This window comes from Anser cygnoides, chromosome 11 (genome assembly GCF_040182565.1).
Source record: "Anser cygnoides isolate HZ-2024a breed goose chromosome 11, Taihu_goose_T2T_genome, whole genome shotgun sequence".
NCBI classification, from domain to species: Eukaryota; Metazoa; Chordata; class Aves; order Anseriformes; family Anatidae; genus Anser; species Anser cygnoides.
The window spans coordinates 11,237,471-11,258,859 of record NC_089883.1 but is presented as its reverse complement, the minus strand read 5'-3'; the positions used below and the strand labels follow the sequence as shown (position 1 = coordinate 11,258,859).

General features: G+C 47.6%; 1 protein-coding gene across 2 annotated transcripts in view; it reads right to left on the bottom strand.

Moving 5' to 3' along the window:
- The window catches only part of ZNF592 (zinc finger protein 592), a 41,906-nt gene extending 28,072 nt beyond the window's left edge, over positions 1-13,834 (bottom strand). For both annotated transcript variants that reach the window (XM_067003516.1, XM_067003517.1), the window contains exons 1-3: positions 13,680-13,834; positions 12,639-12,750; positions 6,303-8,641 (exon numbers count right to left, since the gene is read on the bottom strand). In XM_067003516.1, coding sequence (XP_066859617.1) covers positions 6,303-8,633 — 2,331 coding nt within the window. In that variant the 5' untranslated portion in view covers positions 8,634-8,641; positions 12,639-12,750; positions 13,680-13,834. The remainder of the gene's footprint in view (positions 1-6,302; positions 8,642-12,638; positions 12,751-13,679) is intronic.
- Positions 13,835-21,389: the final 7,555 nt, after the last annotated feature.

The window sequence follows — 21,389 nt, the reverse complement described above, 5'->3', positions numbered from 1 at the left end:
AATCCAGAGGGAAAACCTCCATACAAAAACAAAACAAAATCAGCCTTTGCTGGTACCTAGGAACTGCATTAATCGCAGTTGGTTTGGGAGAGGAAGAAAGCAGTACTCTCCAGGGCCACGAGAATTTTTATTGATTTTCGATCTTCTTGTTTTCCAAATTAAAACATGAAAATGAAGGAAAAAAAAGGAAAAAAGGAAATAAAAGCAGAGATATAGCTGCTTTCTTACTTGCTACTTTACTGCTGGGAGATTACCAGTGCAGCATGTGGTCCTACTAGCTTCTGGCAAGTTTTAGCCAATAAATTATAAAACATTGATTTAAGAGGGGGAAGGAAGAAGAAACAGAAAAGGCAGCCATAAAATTGCTTTTAAGTAACTCTAGTGTAGGTGGTGCATAAACAGGATACGTCATGTCTCACTGAAAAAATCTTATTGGACAAATAAAGAACAACAGAAGAAGAAAGAGAGGGGGAAGAACAAAAGCACAGAGGTGGAAGAAAATTCAGAGGTCCTTAGTTTACGTGTTGTATTTCAAGTCTTAGCTACCTCTGTGGATTTTGGATGGTATCAAAAAAGACAAAATGAAATAGGAAATCTCTCTGGTTACTAGTAGATGGACAATTATGCCCAAGAGGGTCAGAAAGTACTTTGAATTCTTGCACATTATTGTGCACTGTTCTGTCCTTGCCAAAAAAACAAATAAGCTCTGTCTCAAAACCAGTTTGTATCCTTTGTTCGTTACTTCTATGGGAAACCTTTTCCAGAATTCATTCCTCTGATGATGACAAACCATCTCCCAATTTTCCATGTAAATCTATCTGAGCCTGTTCTCGCATCAATGTTGCCTGTAGGTTTAAAAAGCTCCACTCTGTAAACATCATAGTGAACACAGAGCAGCCTCGCACACTCTCACTTTGTGAGGAAAAGCAGACCTATAATGAAAGCATGAGGATCTGCATGGTTTTTGTTCATCTGGAATTTGAGCTCAGTTCCGAAAAGGCTACAAGAACTGTCTGATGCTGACAAACTACAGAGGGTGATCCCTGAGGGGCAACACTTCATTTTTGAAGATTTGATTTCTGGAAGAAAGTGCCACAACCCTCACCTTTAATATTGTGTCTTGCGTGGTACTGAAGGAGACCCATTGTAATGTTTCAGTTCTTTGCCAAGCTAAACTCATAAAGGTCTTTTAATTTCCCCTTATAACATCATCTTTCCATTTCCCCAGTCGTTCAGTCTTCATTTATTCCAGTTTCTCCCTGATAAATGTGGAACAATACATGTTTCTCCTGGTAAGTAATTGCTAGCAGCGACAGGGAGCATTAACAAGACCCTGGCTGGTACTGCAGGTTAACTCAAATCCCTTGCACAGATCGATTGTTCAGAGCCTTCCTGTGACCAAACACATACCCTGATTTTCAATTGCTTCTTCCGATTCCTATGCAGTCTTCATGACCACCTAGGTCCTCCTGTAAAACATCCAGTTTTCCCCCTGATGACTTCTTACTCTGTTGGTTCCACAAGTTTTACCAGCACATTCAGCCTCCAAGGTCCTTAATACGACCATCAACTAGGGTGTTTGAGCTGGATAAAGCCACCCCTAGGGGAGTCCTACAGGCAACCTGTCCCCACTTGCAGTTCCCTCCTCTTTTACCTGGTTCTGCTCCAACCTCTTAACTTTACTTCTTCAGTACAGCCGTTCCCCACACAGCACTCTTGTCAGCCATTTCACTGAACATCTGGACAATTAGGATCTACCTATTTCTCCAATCCAAAAATAAATTGTAGAACACGCATATCAGATTAATTTGGCATAATCTAGCAACTATTTAATCACACCCCCCCCCAAAAAAAACAAACAACTTGCTCTAGAACATAACACTGCCATAGTCAGACCAAACAGACCTGAAGTTACAAGAAACATCTGCTTCCACTTTTTGAACAACTGGATAAACATAATACCTGCATGCAGCACAGCATCCCCTGTGATCAAAATCCAACCTACCAGATATTCAAGTTCGCATACTGTTTTCTTCTTGTGCTTCTGCAACAGAGGAGGAGTAAATAAACCCTATCAAGTGACGATTGCAAAAATGGCCTCACAAGTCTCCAAAAAAAAAAAAAGGTAAAAATAACTGAGATCCATTAATACGATCCACTTAAAGCACACATCCAGTAAGTCCTGTTCTTTCTATTTCTGAAATGGATTAACTCATAGCTCGTAATCCTATATCCTCACTAAAAGCCGGAGAGCCCACCTTGGTATTTAGCTGCCTTCGTCTTACGCATATTCTATATGAAACTAAGTCCAGTAGGATTTCCCTGCTGTACTTGGAGTAACTGCAACCATGTAGCCACTGAAAGCCCAAAATGTAATATTACAGTCAAGCTCTCAATCATTTCTCTAAAGGTCTTTCCGCTCCACCTTCTCAATCCAGCATCATCGCCTTCTCATCCTCATAGTTGCTCCCAATCTCCTCCTTTCCCCACTGTCTGGGCCACATCCACATTCCTCTTCCCTTCCCCAAAACAACCAGGATCCACCTATGTCATTCACATTTTGGCCTCACCTAGGAAACTCATTTACCTGTTATCAGTCCCATTAATACGGACTTTACCCAAGGCCATTCAGAAAGATAAGACACGGTATTTTCCAAACCACTGGCAGGAACGAACAAACCATTTGCCTTACTTTCCTTTTGAACAGATACAAGAAACATGAAGATGTCTAAGTAATTCAAAAAGTCGCGGTAAGAAATTCCAATTAAAGTGAGAAGCCTTAAGTATCGATACAGGATAAGTTTTCTCATGGAGCGAAGCCAGCTTAAGCTGTGTCCCCTCTCCAATGCGATCATTCCTGCCTCTCGCTGCAGCTCACTTGTCCTTCGGTTATTTCACTGTAGCGTGGAACTGGGTGACTGGAAAGTATCATACTGAAAAAATTAGCTTTCTACTTCTTTTCTTGAACAGCCCTGTCGGATAAGACATCTTCCCTGCCTTCCAAACAAGGTGACATTCTTGTTCCATACCAAGCTAGAAAGCTTTTTATTTTCTTGTTTCTCAGGTTATGCAAACATTAGATTGGCACGTGTCATAGTTAATAATCCAAATTTAGTGTCATTTAACACAAGCTGTAAAGAACACCAATCAAATATCAACCCAGCTTACTTTCCATTTGTCAGAGGTCACCATCCTTTAGTACAGACCTGGGAACAGCAATTATGCCACTGCCACCCTTTGTCTTCAGCCACTGACCTTTCCCAAGAATTCCCTTTCTTGGGATAATCTGGAACCAGGTACCTGAATAATCACTAATGATAACCTTTAGGCAATAACACAATGGGGACCTGCTCTGCTACAACCAAAGCTAAAGGGATTTTTTTTTCTGTTTCTTGAAGCTCTTTAGAATATGTAAGCCAAGCCACAACTTTACTTTGAAAATATCAAGATACTCAGTCCCAGAATTCAGACACAAGCTCTTCTCCACGCATCCTGAGGAAGGCACGGAGCAAGATATTGAAAAACACCAAAAAAATCCAAAACACTATAGTGCGATTTCTGCTAGCTTTAAGAAACGATGACAATGTTTCTCCATCCCAAAGACAGCTGTTTAAATCAACTTCTCAGTGCACTGAGAAGAACGTCAGGGACAAAAGTAGTACACAAGAGTTTTTGCTCAAATGCTTAAAATTACAACAAATACTAGATAATTAGTCTCTTGAGACATGGGGTTGTGGTTCATGTCTGAGGTTGTCCACAACTCTTTATACCACCTCTGCATGTTGGCATTGTCCCGCAACAGGAGCACGCTCCAGATCAAGCACAGGCACACAACTATGTGCTGAATTCACTGGAGCATACAATATGGAAATTATGTCCAATTTAGGCTTCTACATTACCTGCAAGAGGGGAGAAAATATTTCAGGAGTATTTTGTGGCTGCTTCTACCACCTAAGAAAGTGTTTGTGAAACTAGTTGTTAGGTCATCTCCTGCTCCTACCAACGTTCCTCTTTTTTTTCTGATCTATGTAAGAGTAGCAATCTCAAGTAAATGCAGAGCTGGTGGTATCCCTGCCCAAGGGGGCTGGAATTAGATGACCGCTAGGGTCGCTCCCAACCCAAACCATTCCATGAAATGTAAAGCCTTCAGCTCCTTCCTGCCCCAAGCACACCATGTCGGCACCTTTTCGGCGTGATGACTTAGAGAAGTTGAGTGTGCCACCCACCTCCTGCATGGGCCCCCTCCAAGACCAGCTAATTTCACTAACACTTTCAGCTCTCAGTCCAGTGACACAAAATACCTTGGGGACTGCTACAAGGCAGAGGGACGTCTTCCACGAGCTACTGCTAAAGCGGGACACAAACAGTAACGGGCATACAGGCCCAAGTCCTTTTTTCCTTTAGAAACGTTAACAGTCTTGCTGAAACGGATGTTCTGTTGGATAGGTTGGTTTAGGTTGGATATTAGGAGAAATGTCTTTACTGAAAGGGCTGTGCAGCTCTGGAACAGGCTGCCCAGGGAAGTGGCTGAGTGACCACCCATTGAGGCCTTCAAGAAACACGTAGACGTAGAACTCCACCGCATGGGTTATTGCTGGACTCGTCAGTACTAGGCTCAAGGTTGGACCTGGTGATCTCACAGACCTTTTCCAACCTGAATGATTCTGTGATTCTGGGAAGGGAACAGGGCACCAGGGGGTAATGGGGAGCGACGACAGGAGATGCGCTGAAAAGGGACTCCCAACACAACACTGCAGAGAGGATGAATGCACCCCTTCGAGTGTAAGCAGGGGAAGACCAAATAGGGAGGAGAGGGCTTTGCAAGCTCTCATGTTCCCTCTTTTTCTAGTTTTTCAACAATTATATTCAGAAAAGCACTTCAAAAAAAAGATCTCACATCTAACAAACCTAACTCAAAGTGAGAGGCATAAACTTTTCTTGGTTAAGTTACGGAATAAATTATTTGATTACAGTCTAAAAATACTATCAGCCATTTGTTCTCTCTTTAAGGAGCTCTTGAATTGATAATCCCACAACAAAAATAGGAAATACATTTTTAATGCCACTGATTAACATTTTAGCTCACTTAGGAGCACTCACTGTATCCCCGCACCTGAAGGCTTTTCATTCCAGACTGCTGACATTTCCTAGAAATGTATTATAGTTCAAAACCAAGTTATGGTGTTGATAAGAGTGCAGTGCTTACTGGTCTGCCTCAGGTAAGAAATGTGATTATGTGGCCACGTCAATCCCTTCTGGCCTTGCTATTTTTCATGACAAAACCATTCAGCCATAATCTATTTTTTGCTGCTGATGAATTTAAGAGAAAGATAAAGCATCGAAACGGGGCCACTGTATGCCCATGCTAGTAACCTCAATGTTCCTGGTAGACATTTAACAAGTAAAGGGAGGCTCTGGAGCATGCAGACACCGCAATGGCCATGGCAGAAAACAGTGGTCAAACCCCAAAAGGTCACTTGGTGGCATGGTGTCTTCATTCACAGAGCTCATGGAGGAGAGCACTGGGAGTGGAGCTGGCAGCCAGATGCATGTGGAGAGCTTTCATTTCACGCAAAGAAACAAGCAAAAAGGATTCCTCCTCCTGTTCAACTTCAGGGTGGTTCATAGTTAAGTGGGATTGACCATATCCTCTAAAATTAAAAACAAACAGCAACCACAACAAAAACCCCTACACACACACACCAAAGCGTATCGTCATAGTATGTAATGAAGAGCATCCCCTTCCTATTCATCAGGAGAGGCTGCTAGCCTCTCAGCTAGTTCCATCCCAATATACGCTTTACCAGTCTAAAAGTAAAAAAAAAAAAAAAAAAAAACAGCACCAAAAGTTTCAAAGTATAATGCAAAGATTTTGGCACACATTCTAGGAAAGGCAAAATTAAGCTCTGTCAGATTTCCTGTACCCAAGCCTAGAGCACAAAAGCCTGTTCAAGGCACTGCTCAGCACTTGATGTGCTTGCTGGTGATCTCTGATCTCCAACACCATCTTTCTTTGATGCTCGAAGATCTCCGTAGTCTCCCTCCAGCTCTTTTCTTGTCATCCCCATAATTAAAGACACTACCCACTTTTTACTGGCAAAGGGTAAAAAGAAGGTAAGCAAGCAACGCTAAGACATCTCTTCAGACGCACACATCCGGGTCCACACATATCCCAAACGTTCCCTGCAAGCACTTTTTTCTTAAACAAAGCAACTCATTTGCCACTATGACACCTACTTTTTTCCTAGAGGACAGTGTCTTTAAACTCAGATTTAACTAATAACATTAAAATGATGACTTACCAGTCTCTCATTATCTTCTGAGGTTCTCTGGTAATGAGCCGCTAAAGCAACGTAATCCTGCGCCTGCTTGTTACATTCTAAACACTTAAGTCCTTGACGGATTAGTCGCAATGGGTCCGTGTACAGAGGCAAAGCGGGCTGAGTGTTAGTAGAAATTCCTACCCCGTTTCCTGAAGTAGCATTGGGTTTACGTGAAGGAGAGGGCGAGTGCAAAGTCTGAGGAGCCGAAGATGCTGAAGAGCTTGTAGAAGGTGAAAACATTTGGTCTAAGGAAATTGGTTTCATCAACAGCTGAGAACACTGCATGATAAATCCTTTGCTCTTATGATCTCTTGCATGTTTAAGCAAGCTACACTTATTAAAAAAAAGTAGCATAGTTGAACACTGAGTGCACATGACTTCAATGTGAACGCTTCGCCTACTATAGTGTTGAGTCAGGCTTTTCTCTAAGGCAAACGAATCCCCACATTCCAGGCAACAGTACCCAGAGGCAGGTAAATTAATACTGGTGTCAGGTGGAGGGCTAAGGTTTGGAGTATATATTGGCACCGGATTGGCACTGTGCAGTACTTTGTTAAATGCCTCCACTATGACAGGAGCAGCTTTCTTTACTTGATGCACCAGCGGCACAGACATTTGAGTCACCTGAGGCTGATTCCGCCTCTGCGCTGATGACTTCGCCGTAACAGACGCAGCAACACTGTGCGGAACTAAGTTGAGATTTGCCAAGTGCACAGCTTTGGGAAGAAGGCTGGAGGTGGTCACGCTGGATGGCTGCACCACGATACTCTGCTGCTGTCTCTTGCTCAGCTGCTGCCCAGTGATACCTACTTTTATGGCACCGCCGCTGCAGTTTGGCAGTGGAGATAAAGACACGGCAGATGTGCTGTTTCCAGCAAGATCTGTTTTCATACTATCTGTGTAAGGACTCGCTATGTTTGACAGCTGGATAGCCAAAGCAGCCCCATTTTTGGCTGAGTTCTTGCTAGCCTCGCTTTCCATAACTGCGCTAGTGTCAGGGGAAGGGAAGGATTTGATAAACTCTTCAGCGGATGAGGTTTCTGCAGGTGACTCTTCTAACGATTTACCCAGCTCATCGTTTTCTGGCAAAATTCTAGTTATAGTTCTTTTGATTTCACCAGAGGATGTCTTGATAGTCTTTATTCTAACTTTGGGAATAGCTGGTGGAGAGCCGGCTGCCATGGAAGGCGAGCCTTTCCCACTGCTGTCGCTGCACACGCTTCGAGGACTCTCGGGCTGCTTGCTGGCCTTCCTCACCACCTCTAAGGGGCTTCGCGGACTCTTTGGCGACTTGGGCATTTTTGGACTTCCCTTTGTCCCATCTTTAAAAGGACCAGGTTCCTTTGTAAGATTCGGCTGATCGCCTTTTGGAATACAGGCAACCTTTTTGGCCTGAAGAGCTACTAACGCAGCCACGCAGGATGACAACTTTGAATGAGTTGGCTTTAACCTCTGGCGAGGTGGTACTGACGAAGACATGTTCAGATCGGGCACAGACCCTTTATCTTCTCCTAAATTATTGTGAGGGAGATCTCCAAACACCAAGCCTTCTCCAAGGAAGCTATTAGTATCTACCAAGTCCTTGCCTGACTCCACAAACCTCTCTGCTGCTTTGTCTTGGTCTCTCCTGCTCATTTCCAGCCTACTATCTGGCTGGAAGTGGATCTCCATCTTTTGATCCTTTTTACAGTATTGATCAAACATGCTTAATTCAGGCTCTGGTACCTTCCTAAAATGATCTAGTACTGAAGCTCCTGTTGGTATATACATGGAAGGTGGTGGAAAATACGGAGTTTGGGCATGTTTCAGTTTATCACCAATACTGTTCTCTTTGAATGCATCCTCTGGTTCAGGGCTGGAAATTGGGCTAAACTGACTGAATGTTGGCAAAGGCTCTGATTTGGACTGGTCCAATTTTTCAGAGTAACTTCTTGAGCTATCACCATTAATAAAAGTCGACTCAAACTTCCCATAATTATGCACTAAAGCATGAGCCTCTGATGGCAGATCAGACCCACGAAACCCGTTGTGTAGCAGACCAGTCCCCAGGTGATTTCCCTCCTTTTCTGCTTCAAAGGACTCCTGGCGACTTGTGTTCTTCACTATTACACTCACAACAGGAGCATCAGAGGGAGGCAAAGAGTGGGACAAGGACACATTTTCATCTATACAGATTCCCGATGACTTCAGGTGATTCTCGTTCTCCTCCCCAGCTGACGGGATGGTCTCCTTGGCATCAAGGCTTGTCGGATCAGGGATGTCAAAAGCAGCCAAGAGGTCATCAAAGTCTGGGGTTTTCATGTCCCCCATGATGAAAGCTACAATTAAAAGCAAAATACGTTGTCAGTTGTTATGGAATAATTGCCAGAGGTGACTTAGAAATTAAACTTATATTCACATTTTAAAGAAAAGGTACATCACTGAAGAAGCCTCCAGGGCAGAGTGTAGCTGCATTCCACAGAAGTTCCCTAGGCCTCTAACTTTAGATGTTGACCACACCAGAGGTACCTGGTATGCTGACTTTAAGAGGAAATGTACAGAGGGTGGAGTGGAGTGGAGATGCCGTAGCCAGGCTCTGTGATAAGATGGGAACTTGAAGGTACATCGGAACCGATAAGCTGCATATTTGCTACCCTGGGCCAACAGCCTGCCATAGTTTTGACAAAATGCTGTCCTTTTGATAAACTTTGTCCATTACAATACCAAAACACACCTCCATCCCAAAAGCTACCTGCCTCCAAGGTGTAACCACACCTCCCTGGGTTATGCCAAGTACCTCCCTGGGAAACTTAGAAATCTCTACAGAGTCACTTGATATCTTTTCATGCGTTTGTAGCCAGGCAGTGTTACTCATACTCTCGGTATTTGCACGTGCTTTGCAGACAGTGAATTTATCACCAGCAATCCAAAAAACCTGTGCGTCTGTTGCTTTAATAAATTGCACTACTTGTTAATCTAGCCATGGTAGTTCTCACTGAACATGACCAAACTCTTCAAGCGTGGCCGCGGTAGCTCATGGAGCACGACTAGATTAAGGGTGTATTACGCTATTTGTGCATCTGTAATCGTGATGGTTCAGTGCTCTGAATGCAACCGGATTTATAACAACGAATTGAGCATCGCTCCCAATAAATTTAACCTTTAATGCGGTAGGCATATTTCTCTCAAGGACAAACTTTGTAAGATGTTGATGCAAATGAGTCTTATGTGACAAAAAACACAACTACCCAAAACACAAACGCAGCATGGTACAAAGGCTAGAAACATCCGCTGCAGACACTTTCAACTTCCATTTCAACTACTCCAAGATTGACTGTTTACACACAAAGATATTCACCCTGTGGGATCCACTTTTTTTAAGCACAGCTTGCTTGGCACAAAGGTATTCAGGCCAAGCAAGCTCTCTAGGGAGAGGGAAACTCGCTCTGGCTCCTCCAGGCCCATCAATGACCAGTATTCGTTCAAACTGCGGCCACCAGGCAATTTTCACCACACCGAGGGTCTCCCACTAGCGTCAGTTCTCAGTTTGTGTCATCTTCACCCCTTCTGCCGTGCTGCTTTGGAGGGCAACATGGGGAAGGAACCTCTTCTACCTGAACTGCTCCTGGACAATCAGCGAAAGCTCAGTTCCCATCCTGCTCAAGCCGCAGAGGCAGATGACAAATGACAGGAGCTGTTCATCTACAGTCCTGCAACACCACCTCTCCTCTCCAGGCTGTCTGCAGAGCTGCTCCTGGTGTTGCAAGCAAAGCAGTGGGAGATAGCATCCCCTTCACCTCTGGTCCAAACGCAACCTTTTAAACGTCACCGAGCCCATGTGGAAGACGTTCTCTCAACCTGATACCTCATTGCTCCAAGAACAACTGTCATCATGAACTTCAACTGAAAAGATTCAGAAGTACATTACTGCCTTTTTTTTTTTTTTGAGAGCTAATAATCTGAAGAATTCAGTCCTCCTTCAGGGAAGAAAAGCTAGAGGTAAACAGGCAGGCAAAGAGAAATAGGCCTGAAAACTGAGATGACTCTCTACCCTACGAAGGGCAATTTAAATAATACAAGTCTTCAGTAAATATTTCAGTACAGCAGCTCAAAGCACTGTAAACCAAGCGGGGGTTATTTGAAACAGGGGGCAATCCTTAATTAGGTAATGATGCCACCAGGCCAAAACTGCCCAAAGACAAAGTAAAGGATCGCATCCGGATCGTAACAAGAAGCGACGTTCCCAGCCAGTTCTCTTCACAAGCCCTCCAGAAGGGAGCAGGGCTTAGACACTAGCCACAGAGACCTACGACAGCAATAATAAAGCTCTGATGAGATGCATGATGAAAACTGACAGCACAGAATTGCTTGAACATTTATGCTCACTACTGTGCGGAATACTGGGTTTGCCCCCACATTTAACCAAAACGTTGGTGAAATAAATAGACTTCCCAAGCTTTTAATGAGCCATCATCTTAACACGTTTCATTTGAAAGCCACGTTTACGCAACCTGATGTATGAGGGGAGGAAAAGGCCCAAAGAGCACCAAGTAAGCTTGCAGAGCACCAGTTCCTGCTTGGCAAGGAGCACCCACAGGCAAAGTCAGTCCCGCCACACTCACTTGACTTGGGCTGCATCCGCGCTGCCAAAGCCAGCAGCAAGTGAGAGAGACGGAAGGAGTGGCAAGAGCCCAAAAGAAGGGGGAAGAGCAGAAAGCAGAGGTGCAGGCAGGGAGGAATAAGCACCCCGGGATGAGGGAGAGAAAGTAGCTGTTTGACACCTTCCCCAACAGGCGGGAGCTGCTAATTGAAGGCTGTTTTCATTATTTGTGACCGGGTTAAAAAAGTTCATCAAACGCCACATTTAAAAAGCAAACAAAACACAACTCTTCCTGCCAGACTGCTGGTACAGGGAACCAGCATTTCTATTTCTAGAGCTGGGCCAGGAGAAATCACCGCAGCACAGAACAACAGGGCATGCTGGTCTTTGAGCGTTAGTTCAGTTGTGCCTACAGACAAGCCCTGGAGGTGTTGCTTTGGTTAATCTACTCCAACACACTTCTGTGGAGATTTACTTGGCTTAAAAGTGGCTCGCTGTGGTTTAGCTTAAACTTGTTCTCATTCTTAAATTAAACCACAAATGTGAATGTCCAGACAGGGCTCTGCAGTAATTTACAAGTCCCATCCCACAGGAAGGTAGGGCAACGGTGCTTTGAGTCAAGTCCCCAAAGCCCAGAGGATTACCCATATGCTTCAAATCACCAGCACTTGATAATGAGTTTAGAAACATCACAGATTATTACAGTTGGCAAGGAGCGCAGACCTGAAACCTCCCTTTCCTTCGGGTGGGAAAACTTGTGCCAGTTGGGCAGGAGCTAGGCATCATTCAGCTGCTGAGATTTCTGGCACACAAATCCCTACGCGAGGAAGACATTGTGTTCCATAACCTGGAACGCCCAAGTTTTATATACAGAAAAATCAGCTTGCCAATCACTCGACCCTTCTCTTCTCACCGCCAAACACCTATCCACATCTCTGGATGCGTATTTTAAAACGCAAGGCAAAATAAATCCAAGGTATCCGCAGCATTACAAAATAAGCTTTTCTTGGAAGAAACCCTGCATTTTCAGATTTCGTGTACGTCTTCAGGCCTATAAAAGACCGGTTTATGCTCTTTGCTATTATGAGAAGAGGCCTCTATTCAAACATTTCTACACAAAACTGCATCTTAAACTTGTCAAAGCTACAATTCCTTAAGAAAAGCAAAGTTGGACACAAATTCTAGAGAAGACCGCATACGCATCTTGCCAATGGAAGAGATTTTAAGTGACATAAATTTAAAACTCTGAGTAAACACCACTTATTTCTGCTCTTAGATAACAAACGGGACAAGTATATTGAAGAAATTCTGCCCAAACTTTCCACGAACTGGCTTGTGAGGAAAGCAGAAAATAAGGACTTCCATCCTTACTCCATCCTTCCACTGCTAAAGACTTGCCTTAGAAACAAAGCTCTGAAGCCAAGTTTCTCTCTCTACTTGCCTATAAAAGACATGGAGGTTGAGACTTGCAAAGCAACGGGTTAGATCAGTAACATACGGAGAGAACAAGGACTCACAGAGTAAAATACATGTATTTCACTTTGCAAAGCCAACCGCAGAACAGCATGTTTCTCCAGGAGGCAGGGAACCTAGATGTCTCCACGCCATCCCCAAAACCCATGAACTTGCTGCAGGCGCTATGGCAAAGCCTAGGGCCTTCTGCTCTGGCTTCAGCTTCCCAACTCCGCAGAGGTACCTCAGTACCGGCGTCTCCCGCACACGCAGTATATACGAACCTTTCAGCAGCAGCGTTATTCCTGCGGACTTTGGGAGATCCGCAGCGGCTCCTCTGCAGACTTCAAACCAGCGTGTAACATGCTGCTCAAGGAGGAAGTTCAAGATTGCCACCTAATATGAGAGAATGAAAATGCAATTACACGAGGCTAGGCGTCTTCAAACAATAAATATTCATAAATCCGCAAGACAACAGTTAGGTACAACGGAAAACATCCGCCAACGGCGGCTCCCGGTGCGACTCCGGGCCCAGAAAAAGCAGGCTTTTCCTGGAGGGGGTGCGGAGGCAGGCCGGGACTGCTCGCCAGGGGAGCGCCTGGGGAAGGCTGGGATGTCAGGAGCGGGGAAGCGTGGGGAGCACACGCCAGCTGGCAGCGGCCGAGGCAGCCCCAGCCTGCCGAGGAGCGCGGCCGGCCAGGGGCTGTCAGGAGGGAGCGCGTTTGGGGAGGCTGAAGCGCGGCAAACTCCGCCGGCCGGCGGGAGGCTCCGGCCGGGGGCACCGCCGCGCAGCCGGCAGCGGGGGCAGCGCCATCGCACGCACCCAACTTTGAGCAGCCCCGCGAGGGGACGCGGGGCCGAGCCCGCGGGGGGCAGCGGGGGGCAGCGCTCAGGCCCCGGCCCCGCCGCCCCCGGCAGCGCCCGCTCCCCGCGCGGCCCGCCCGACACAAAGGGCAGGCGGCCGCCCGCCCGCCCGCCCGCCCGCCCGCTCGCTCGACCCCGGCCCGGCCCCGGCCGCCGCCGCGCTGTCAGCCCCGCCGCGGCCCAGCCCCGCGGCCCCGCACGTGGGCGAGCCCCGCCGAAGTTTGCTCGCCGGGGCCGGGCCGCGGAGGCCGGCCGGGAGCCTCCCGCCGCCGCCGCTCCCGGGGCGGGCGGAGCGGAGCGGGGCGGCCCGGAGCGCCGAGAGCGCAGGGCTCCGGCTGCCGGCGGCGGGGCCGCCCGCCCTGCCCGCGGGGCGGCAGCAGCGGCGGCGGCGGGAGGCACCCGCGGGGAGGGCGGAGGGCGAGCGGGAGGGGCGGGCCCCGGCGCGGCCGGGCGGCACTCACCCACGCAGGCGGCTCCTCCGCGGGCCACCGCCGCCGCCGGGGCCCCGCGCAGGCCTCACCCCGCACCGGGCACCAACGGCCGCAACATGGCGGCGGCGGCGGCGGGCGGGGCCGGGGGCGGGGCGGGGCCGGGACGGGGCACGGCGAGACCGCCCCCCCCACCCCCCCTCTCCCGGCCCCGCGCCGCCGCCGGGCCCCGCCGCCGCCGCCCCCGCCCCGCCTGAGGCGCCGCGGCCGGGCCGGGCCTGCGGGGACGGGGCCTCGGCCGGGGCGGGCCCTGCCTGGCACCGGGAGGCCCCGCTCCGTGCCCGGCTCCCCCCCACCCCCCAGGCAGCAGGCCCCGCTTCGAGGCGCTCCGTGCCTCCGTTGTTAACGTTCGCTCGCCAAAACCCGGCTTCTAGAACGGCAGGCTGCTCATTAGCACCTAATTAATTCCTTATTTTTTTCCTTGTCCTACCCCAAACCGACATTTACATAGTTTTATTTATGGTTCTTGTTAGGTTAGTGGGTCTAGACTTCACATCCTCCCACTTGCTTTTCACAAATGTGAGTACAGGGGTGGGTTTTTCCCCTGATCCTATGGAGCTTGACCAAGTCGTTAGGATTTATTGACTATTGATTTTAATTGCTCAGTGACTTCCTTAACTGCTAACACTTTGGGGTACTCGTTATTAAATCCTACAGTTAAAAAAAAAAAAAAAAAAGAGTTTATTGTAATGGCTTGTGCTCAATGTTTTCTGTAGTTACGGATAGATTCGGAAGCACCAGTTAGCCCACACCTGGAGCGCTGGGGCCGGTGCTGGGCTCCTCACCAGAAGAGAACAACAGGCGTACTTCACAGAATCATCGAGGCTGGAAGAGACCTCCAAGGTCACCCAGTCCAACCTCTGACCTAACACTAACAAGCCCTCCACTAAACCACGTCACTAAGCTCTACATCTAAACGTCTTTTAGAGACCTCCAGGGATGGTGACTCAACCACTTCCCTGGGCAGCCCATTCCAATGCCTAACAGCCCTTTCGGTAAAGAAGTTCTTCCTAACATCCAACCTTCAGAGAGTCCAAGGAAGGACATGGGGAAGCTGAAGGGCCTGGAGCATCTCCGCTGTGAGGAGAGGCTGAGAGAGCTGGGGCTGCTCAGCCTGGAGAAGGGGAGGCTCAGGGGGCGCTCACCAACGTCTGTAACCACCCACGGGCAGGGTGCGGAGAGGTTGGAGCCAGGCGCTTGTCAGCGGTGCCAGTGCCAGGAGCAGAGGCACTGGGCACAAGCTGGAGCTCGGAAGGCTCCATCTGAACATCAGGAAGCACTCCTGTGCTGTGCAGGTGATGGAGCACTGGCACAGGCTGCCCAGAGAGCCTGTGGGGTCTCCATCCGTGGGGATCTTCAAAAGCCGCCTGGACGTGGTCCTGGGCATGCTCTTGAGTCACGCAGCTTGAGCAGGGAGATTCAGCCAGATGACTTCCAGACTTGCCTCCAACCTCAACAAGTCTGAATCTGTGAAGCATTTTGTGTTAAGGTGTGACTGTGCCATTCTCCTTCTGTTGTAAATAAAAGCCAGAAATAATTATTGTTTGTCTTCCTTGTGACACGACAACCTTACCATCTATATCGCGTACTGCATGTACAGTACTGTTCATATTGCATTTGTTTCTCATTCAGTTAAGTAACTTTGTTTTCCTTGTCCCCAGTCCAGTGGGTAATATATATACATATATTATATATAGACGTGTATATATATTATATGTAGACATATATATGTGTACACTCACCGCTTCTCTTCCTTCATTTCTGAATCGGTGTTATCACCTTTCTCCTTTTGGAGGTGACAGTCAGTCCCTTGAAACTAATGAAAGGGCAAAGGAAGTTGCACTAAGAAAAGAGTTTCAATATCACGACTGGTACCTATATTTTTAGCACGTCTTTTTCTCTATAAAAAGCTACTTGGGAGCTGTAAGCTATAACTACTAAGATAGCTGACATTTCTTATACAATGTATGAAGAGCTGCCACAGTCCTGAACACGTTGTGGCTTGCAGGGAAGCCACTGTAATTTGAGTGATTGTGCTAATTAAGAAATATAATGCCAATGGGAATTTAGCTCCATCCCAAATGGATGAGGAGGAAAGGCAGCCATAGAGTGCCTGGCTGAGAGGCTAATTCCTCTCCACATGACAGCAGAAACTCAAAAAGATTAAAAGATGCTGCAAAGAGCAGCTTCCGTGGGCACAGCTGTGCTCTGGTGGCACCTGGATGGGACCTGTGCTCTGCTGGACCTGGATGGGCCTGTAACAGGCAGCTCCTGCCCAAGGGAATCACGCTTCCCACTACAGCATGAGCTGGCTTTAGGAGCAGGATGAGGAGGAGGATTCAGAATGGGGTTTTTACTGCTCTCCACTCCATCCACTTGGCCAAGGTGAGCTGACAAGTCAAGCAGCTATCCATCCCAGTTTTTTGGGCAGAGAAAGGAAACACTCTTGCAAGTGATGTCCAGCTGTCTGAGAGCCTCGCTTTCAACTTTTTCTCCTGCTTGAGGTTGTTCGAGCTTGCACTTGGCTGGGGGAGGTGGGCTCTTCCCAGGTGCAAGCTGTGTCAGAGGGTGTGCGTGTGCGTATGTAGGCAAGCGGGCTGGCAAGCACGATGAGACCCATTTTATTTATTCATAACAAACATAACAAAGTCTTGAGCACTCATGCCTAGGCAACTGTCATTTTTCAAATCAGCGATTAATTTGTTTCTGTCAGAGTGTGGTGTTATAGAGAATTACCTTGAGCTGGTTGCAAAACTTGCGTGTTACAAAATTGTAATTAATGTTTCAGAAACTCCAGGGAAGGTTTATTATTGGCAGGGTGAGAACGAATCCCCAGACACAAACATTTCTCTAAGATAACAGTGTAGCCTTCGGCATTGTCTACACGCACACACACAAAAAAAATCAGTGTAACTTAAATCAAGGTAATTAATTATACAGATGTCATCTGTATGCATTTAAAACCATTTACACCTTTCACTCTGGCTTTTTGGTCTCCGCGACTCCAAGGGCATGCCCCAAACAGATTTTTCTCCCTTTGGCTTCTTGGCGTGTACACCAACAAGCCAACATGACTCCTCAACAAAGAGTGCCCCGTACAACCACTGATCAACCACCAACACGGAAAATCTTGCCCTTGCTCCAGATCCATTCGTGCATCAAATCAAACAGAGCAAAGCTCTGTATCCCTGGGATTTTACGAATTGCAGTGAGAACCCTAATTCGGGTTCTCCCCCTTAGATTTTGGGATTAGAGAAGTACTGTTTTGTGCCCTGCCGTTCTTCTGATTCCCATTTACTGGGGTTGGAGATGTGGTGAGACTGGCTGATTTTTCACGAGGAGGTTGTAGTCAAGGGCTGCTGGAATGGCTTTGTGCAACTTTCCTGTACCAGCTATCACTGGCGCAATAGCAAACACGTTTTACTACTCAGCTAGAAAACTGGAGGAATAACATCCAGACAGCCTTCTTCACCCATGAGAGCTGCAGGCTCCGGTGCAGTACGGACATGCTCCAAGGCCTGGGCAGGCAAAGTCCCTTGCACAATCCTCCGTGCTGACAGCAGAAACAGTGCAAAGCCCTGCGCTCTGCGTGGCTTTGCCTCAGTGGTGCTGACACAACCGCTTGTGGGGCTCTGCACCTGATTGCTGAATGTGATCCGGGTGCAGAATGACCTGGCGACAAGGCTGGCTTGAGCTGTTCTCACCTCTGTGCCCCCAGTGGAACAATGTGATGGCAGCTGGACCACTCTACGGACAAGAGAGCTGATCCAGACGTTATAAACCTCTTTGGAGAAGAAATTAAACTTCACTACTTCCCCCATCATCTTTCATGTAGTCCCACAAGTGGTCATGTGGGCAAAAATGAGGAGTGGGGCATTGGCACCCAGGTGGGAACCAGCCCTAGTGGGAGCTGCTGGGGCAGGAAGGCCAGACCAGCAGCATCAGAAGCTGCAGCCCACATCGCTCCTGGAAACTCTCCTGAGCTTTGCCGAAAAGTTTAACCAAAGCTTGAAAAAATGCAAAAAGAATAATTCTGCAAGGGCTCCCTGTCCTAAATTGCCTGTAGCATGCTCGCGGCATTTTTAGTGCAGTTGTACCTAGAAAAGCATTGCCAAGAAAGCTCAAAAAGTTGCTTTGCACACTCACAAGCAGGAGAGAGCAATGTAGGTGCAGACGTGGGGACACTCCGTGCTGCTGGTGTGGGATTTTCCTCAGCAGGGACTGGCAGGCACCTGAGCAGTTTGACCTCCAGCCGTACTGTGCTGGGCAGCTTTGTGCCCACACCAAGGCCTCGTCCCACACGTAGCACGGCTGGATGTAAAACCGCTCCCCGTCTGAGGCAGGGGCTTCTCCTCGTAGCTAGGGATGAAAACAGCCAAGAGGATTTGTAGCTGGGCAATACAACACCTTCAGCCTCTTCTTGCTCTCCAAGCATTGCCAGTTTCTAGGAATCCCACGGGAGGCAGAAATCCTCCGTGCTCGATCTCTCATGGAATCGCAGGATCACAGCATGGTTGAGGCTGGGGGCACCCCTGGGTCTAACCCCTGCTCCCCTGTCCAGGGCCGCCTCCAGACATTTTTGGAAGATCCCCGTGGATGGAGACCCCTTCTGCCCTGCCTGTAACGCTGCTGGGTTCGGCACCGCCAGCCCCACGTGCTGTGGCAGGGCAGAGCTGTGTCAGCTCGGGGCAGCCCAGCATGAGGCTCGGAGCTCCTCCGTAGGCCTTACCGAGAAAAACCTCGAGCAGAAGGCTGGTGTTAAGCAGCAATAATTACATCCCTGGAGAGGTCGCAGCCTTCAGCAACCCCTATCAGCCCTGCAGTACTTGCATGTGAGATGCAAAATCTGTTTCCTAAAAGTTGATCTTCGCTTGTCAGTGGCTTTCTCCTCCTTCTTCTCCAGACCTTTGGTTTTGCGGTCCCTAGGGAGAGAAGGACCTTGGGAATTTATCCTCCATATCTTTCCATTCTCGTTTTGCTTTGTCCTTAAATTCAAACCTGATTTTAAGTGAGATTACTGGTGGTGCGTCTCATGTGTCCTGGAGGCTTTCGCTGCTTTGTTTAACAATAGAAGCTATCTTGTCTGTTTACAAGTCCATTATGAAAGAAGAAAGAAAAAAATAACACTGTGAATGAGTACACAGCATCTCATAAGAGGTGCATGAGGCTGAGTATTTTTTGCTCAAACCAAGCTTTGGTAGGAAAATGAAGAAAGATAGGAAACTAAAAGGGGCTGTGACAAACGGGTTTTTCAGAAAGAAAAAAATAAGAACAATTGTAGGATTTGTTGTGGTGACTTTTATTTTTTATTTTTTTAATTTAATTTAATTTTATTTTATTTTGTTTTGTTTTGTTCTGTTTTGTTTTATATATTTAATGCCTTAAAAACACTAGGAACTCTGATGATAAGAAAGCATTGTACTAGCATAGTCAAAAGTCATCTGAAGATATAGTTGTCTACAATAGGCCTCCTTTGACCCCATTAACTGTGGACATTAGAGTATTTCATGTTCTTTTTTATCCTGTTAGGCATCCGCTGGGCCATCAGTTATGCTGTGCTGTCACTCAGGGTGCTAAGTGATGGGCTGTGGTTGCTGTGATATGTCAGTGAAAGACATTTAAGGGTAGGACAAACAAATGTCTCTGGCCTTCAAGAAACAATTTTCCAAAGGTTGAACTCACATTGACTCATTCCAGCGCAGCAGAGAGCTGTGCTAAGCACTCTTATTGCAGTCTACCTGGAAGCAGAAGTGTTTCCTGCAAGAGAAAATTGTGGAGAGGAGCCAGGAATGAATAAGCTGCCTTATTTCATTGCTGAATTACAGGAAAAAAAAAAAAAAAAAAAAACAAAAAACCACCTTTTCCAATGAAAGGGCCAAGTAGAACTCATTAAAACATTGATAAAGTCAAAGAGTAAAATTACACTGGGGTAGACAGGGCAAAATTATAACCTATGGCTTTGAGGTAGGAAGAAAACAGGCAATAAATGAATTGGCCTGTGCGGGAGGTGGAGGTTTCTCAAGTCTTCCCCTGGAGCATCTTGCCGTGTCGCATTGCTGCAGGTGAAGAACTGAGCTGAAAGCGATCCTGGTGACTGTCCTTTCCATTCCTGTATCCCCTTTCCTTGGGGCATCTCCTTCCAGGCTGCACGGAGTCCTTTCTGAGCATCAGTGCTTTGCCCTCTAACACCACTGTTAGCATCACAGTTTCCTACAACCCCCAGATTTAAGGCACTTTTCAAAGGTGGGAGGTAGAGGGGGTTGATCTGGTAGGTCCCATGTCCAGGATCAGCACCCATTCGTCATGGCCAAAACACGCCTGTACTCAAAGCATGGTGAGGAGGGTCTGGAGTGGATGGTGGTCTCTTTTCAGACCTACCCTTCTGCATTTCTCCACAGTGGTCACCAGGGCAGGGAGCAGGAGCAATGCATTGCTCTGCAGCCAGGCTTAGGCCTGGTTTGGGTCAGGCCCTGCAGAGTCAGGGCCAGCAAAAAGGGGTGCACGCTATGCAAGCACTTCAGGACAAGCACTTCTGCGGGTTGCGTGGGGACCGCTGGTGTCTGAGACAGTCCTTTTGATTCAGCCACTTGAAAGGAAGCCTCCCGAGCCTGCTGACATGCTGTGGGATTGCAATGCGTTTGCTGATTTCCAGCTGGAGGAGTTGAGGTGCGTTGCCTGCGCTGACGTCAAAGGCAAGAGCGTTAAACAGGCTCTTGCTCTGTCTCACTGAGTGGTAAGCATCCATCACCTGAGGTACTTTAAAGTCTGACAGAATAAGCATGCAGACCACTTGGAGGGATCGATTTTATGCCTTCCATGAATTTTCTCTTTATCTGAAAAACCAAGATCCTTCCATTTTTCCTCATGGAGTGCATTCTCCAGCATTCTTCTTGGTGTTCTCTATCACATCCTCAGTAGCGCTGTCCCAAAACAGTGCCAAGACTGGACCTCCAGATGAGATCTCACCTCTCATGTGAAGCTTCTAACTTTGACCCTACCGTTTCACGAGCAAGATGCACAGAAGAGTTGACAGTGCATGGGCACCCAAAATTCACTGAAATCTGAGCCCTGGGTGAGGTTGCTCCCTGCCCACAGTGCTGCTCCAGGGAGCTGGCTGGAGCTTGGTCCATCTTGCTGCTCCTTGTGATCTTGTGGGTCTCAGCAGTCTTGGGAGGGAATTCAGTGGCTCTGTTATGTCAGCAATGCAATTGAAAGGATGATCTCAAGACTGGAAATGTTGAGTTAATAATTAGATTTCAGGCTTTCTTTAATTAACACAGGTGCCGGGGAGACTCTATTGAAAGATGTATAGGAAAAGAAAGGATGAGAGCAACTCAGCAGCAGTGGGGCTTTGGGAAGCAGCATAGGGAATGAAGGTATTAATTTAGCAGGAGCGGTGGTGGTTTAAGGACATAACTTGGCAAGGGCTGTCTGCCTTCTGAAGCCTTTTCCCTCCTCTCCCTTCAAACACACCAAAACGATCATCCAAAACAGCCTGGTGGGGAGCAGCAGTCACACAGAAGCACGCAAATACTGTCCATGCACCTCTGCAGACGTGGCCAAGATCACGGCCTGTTAGGGTACGATCAAACTGTGGGCTTCCCCTGCTGTGTGATTCTCCAGTCTGGGAGGATTCAAACGGTCTCACTGAAGTTAGGTGAGAAATTAGGTGAGAAAACCAAA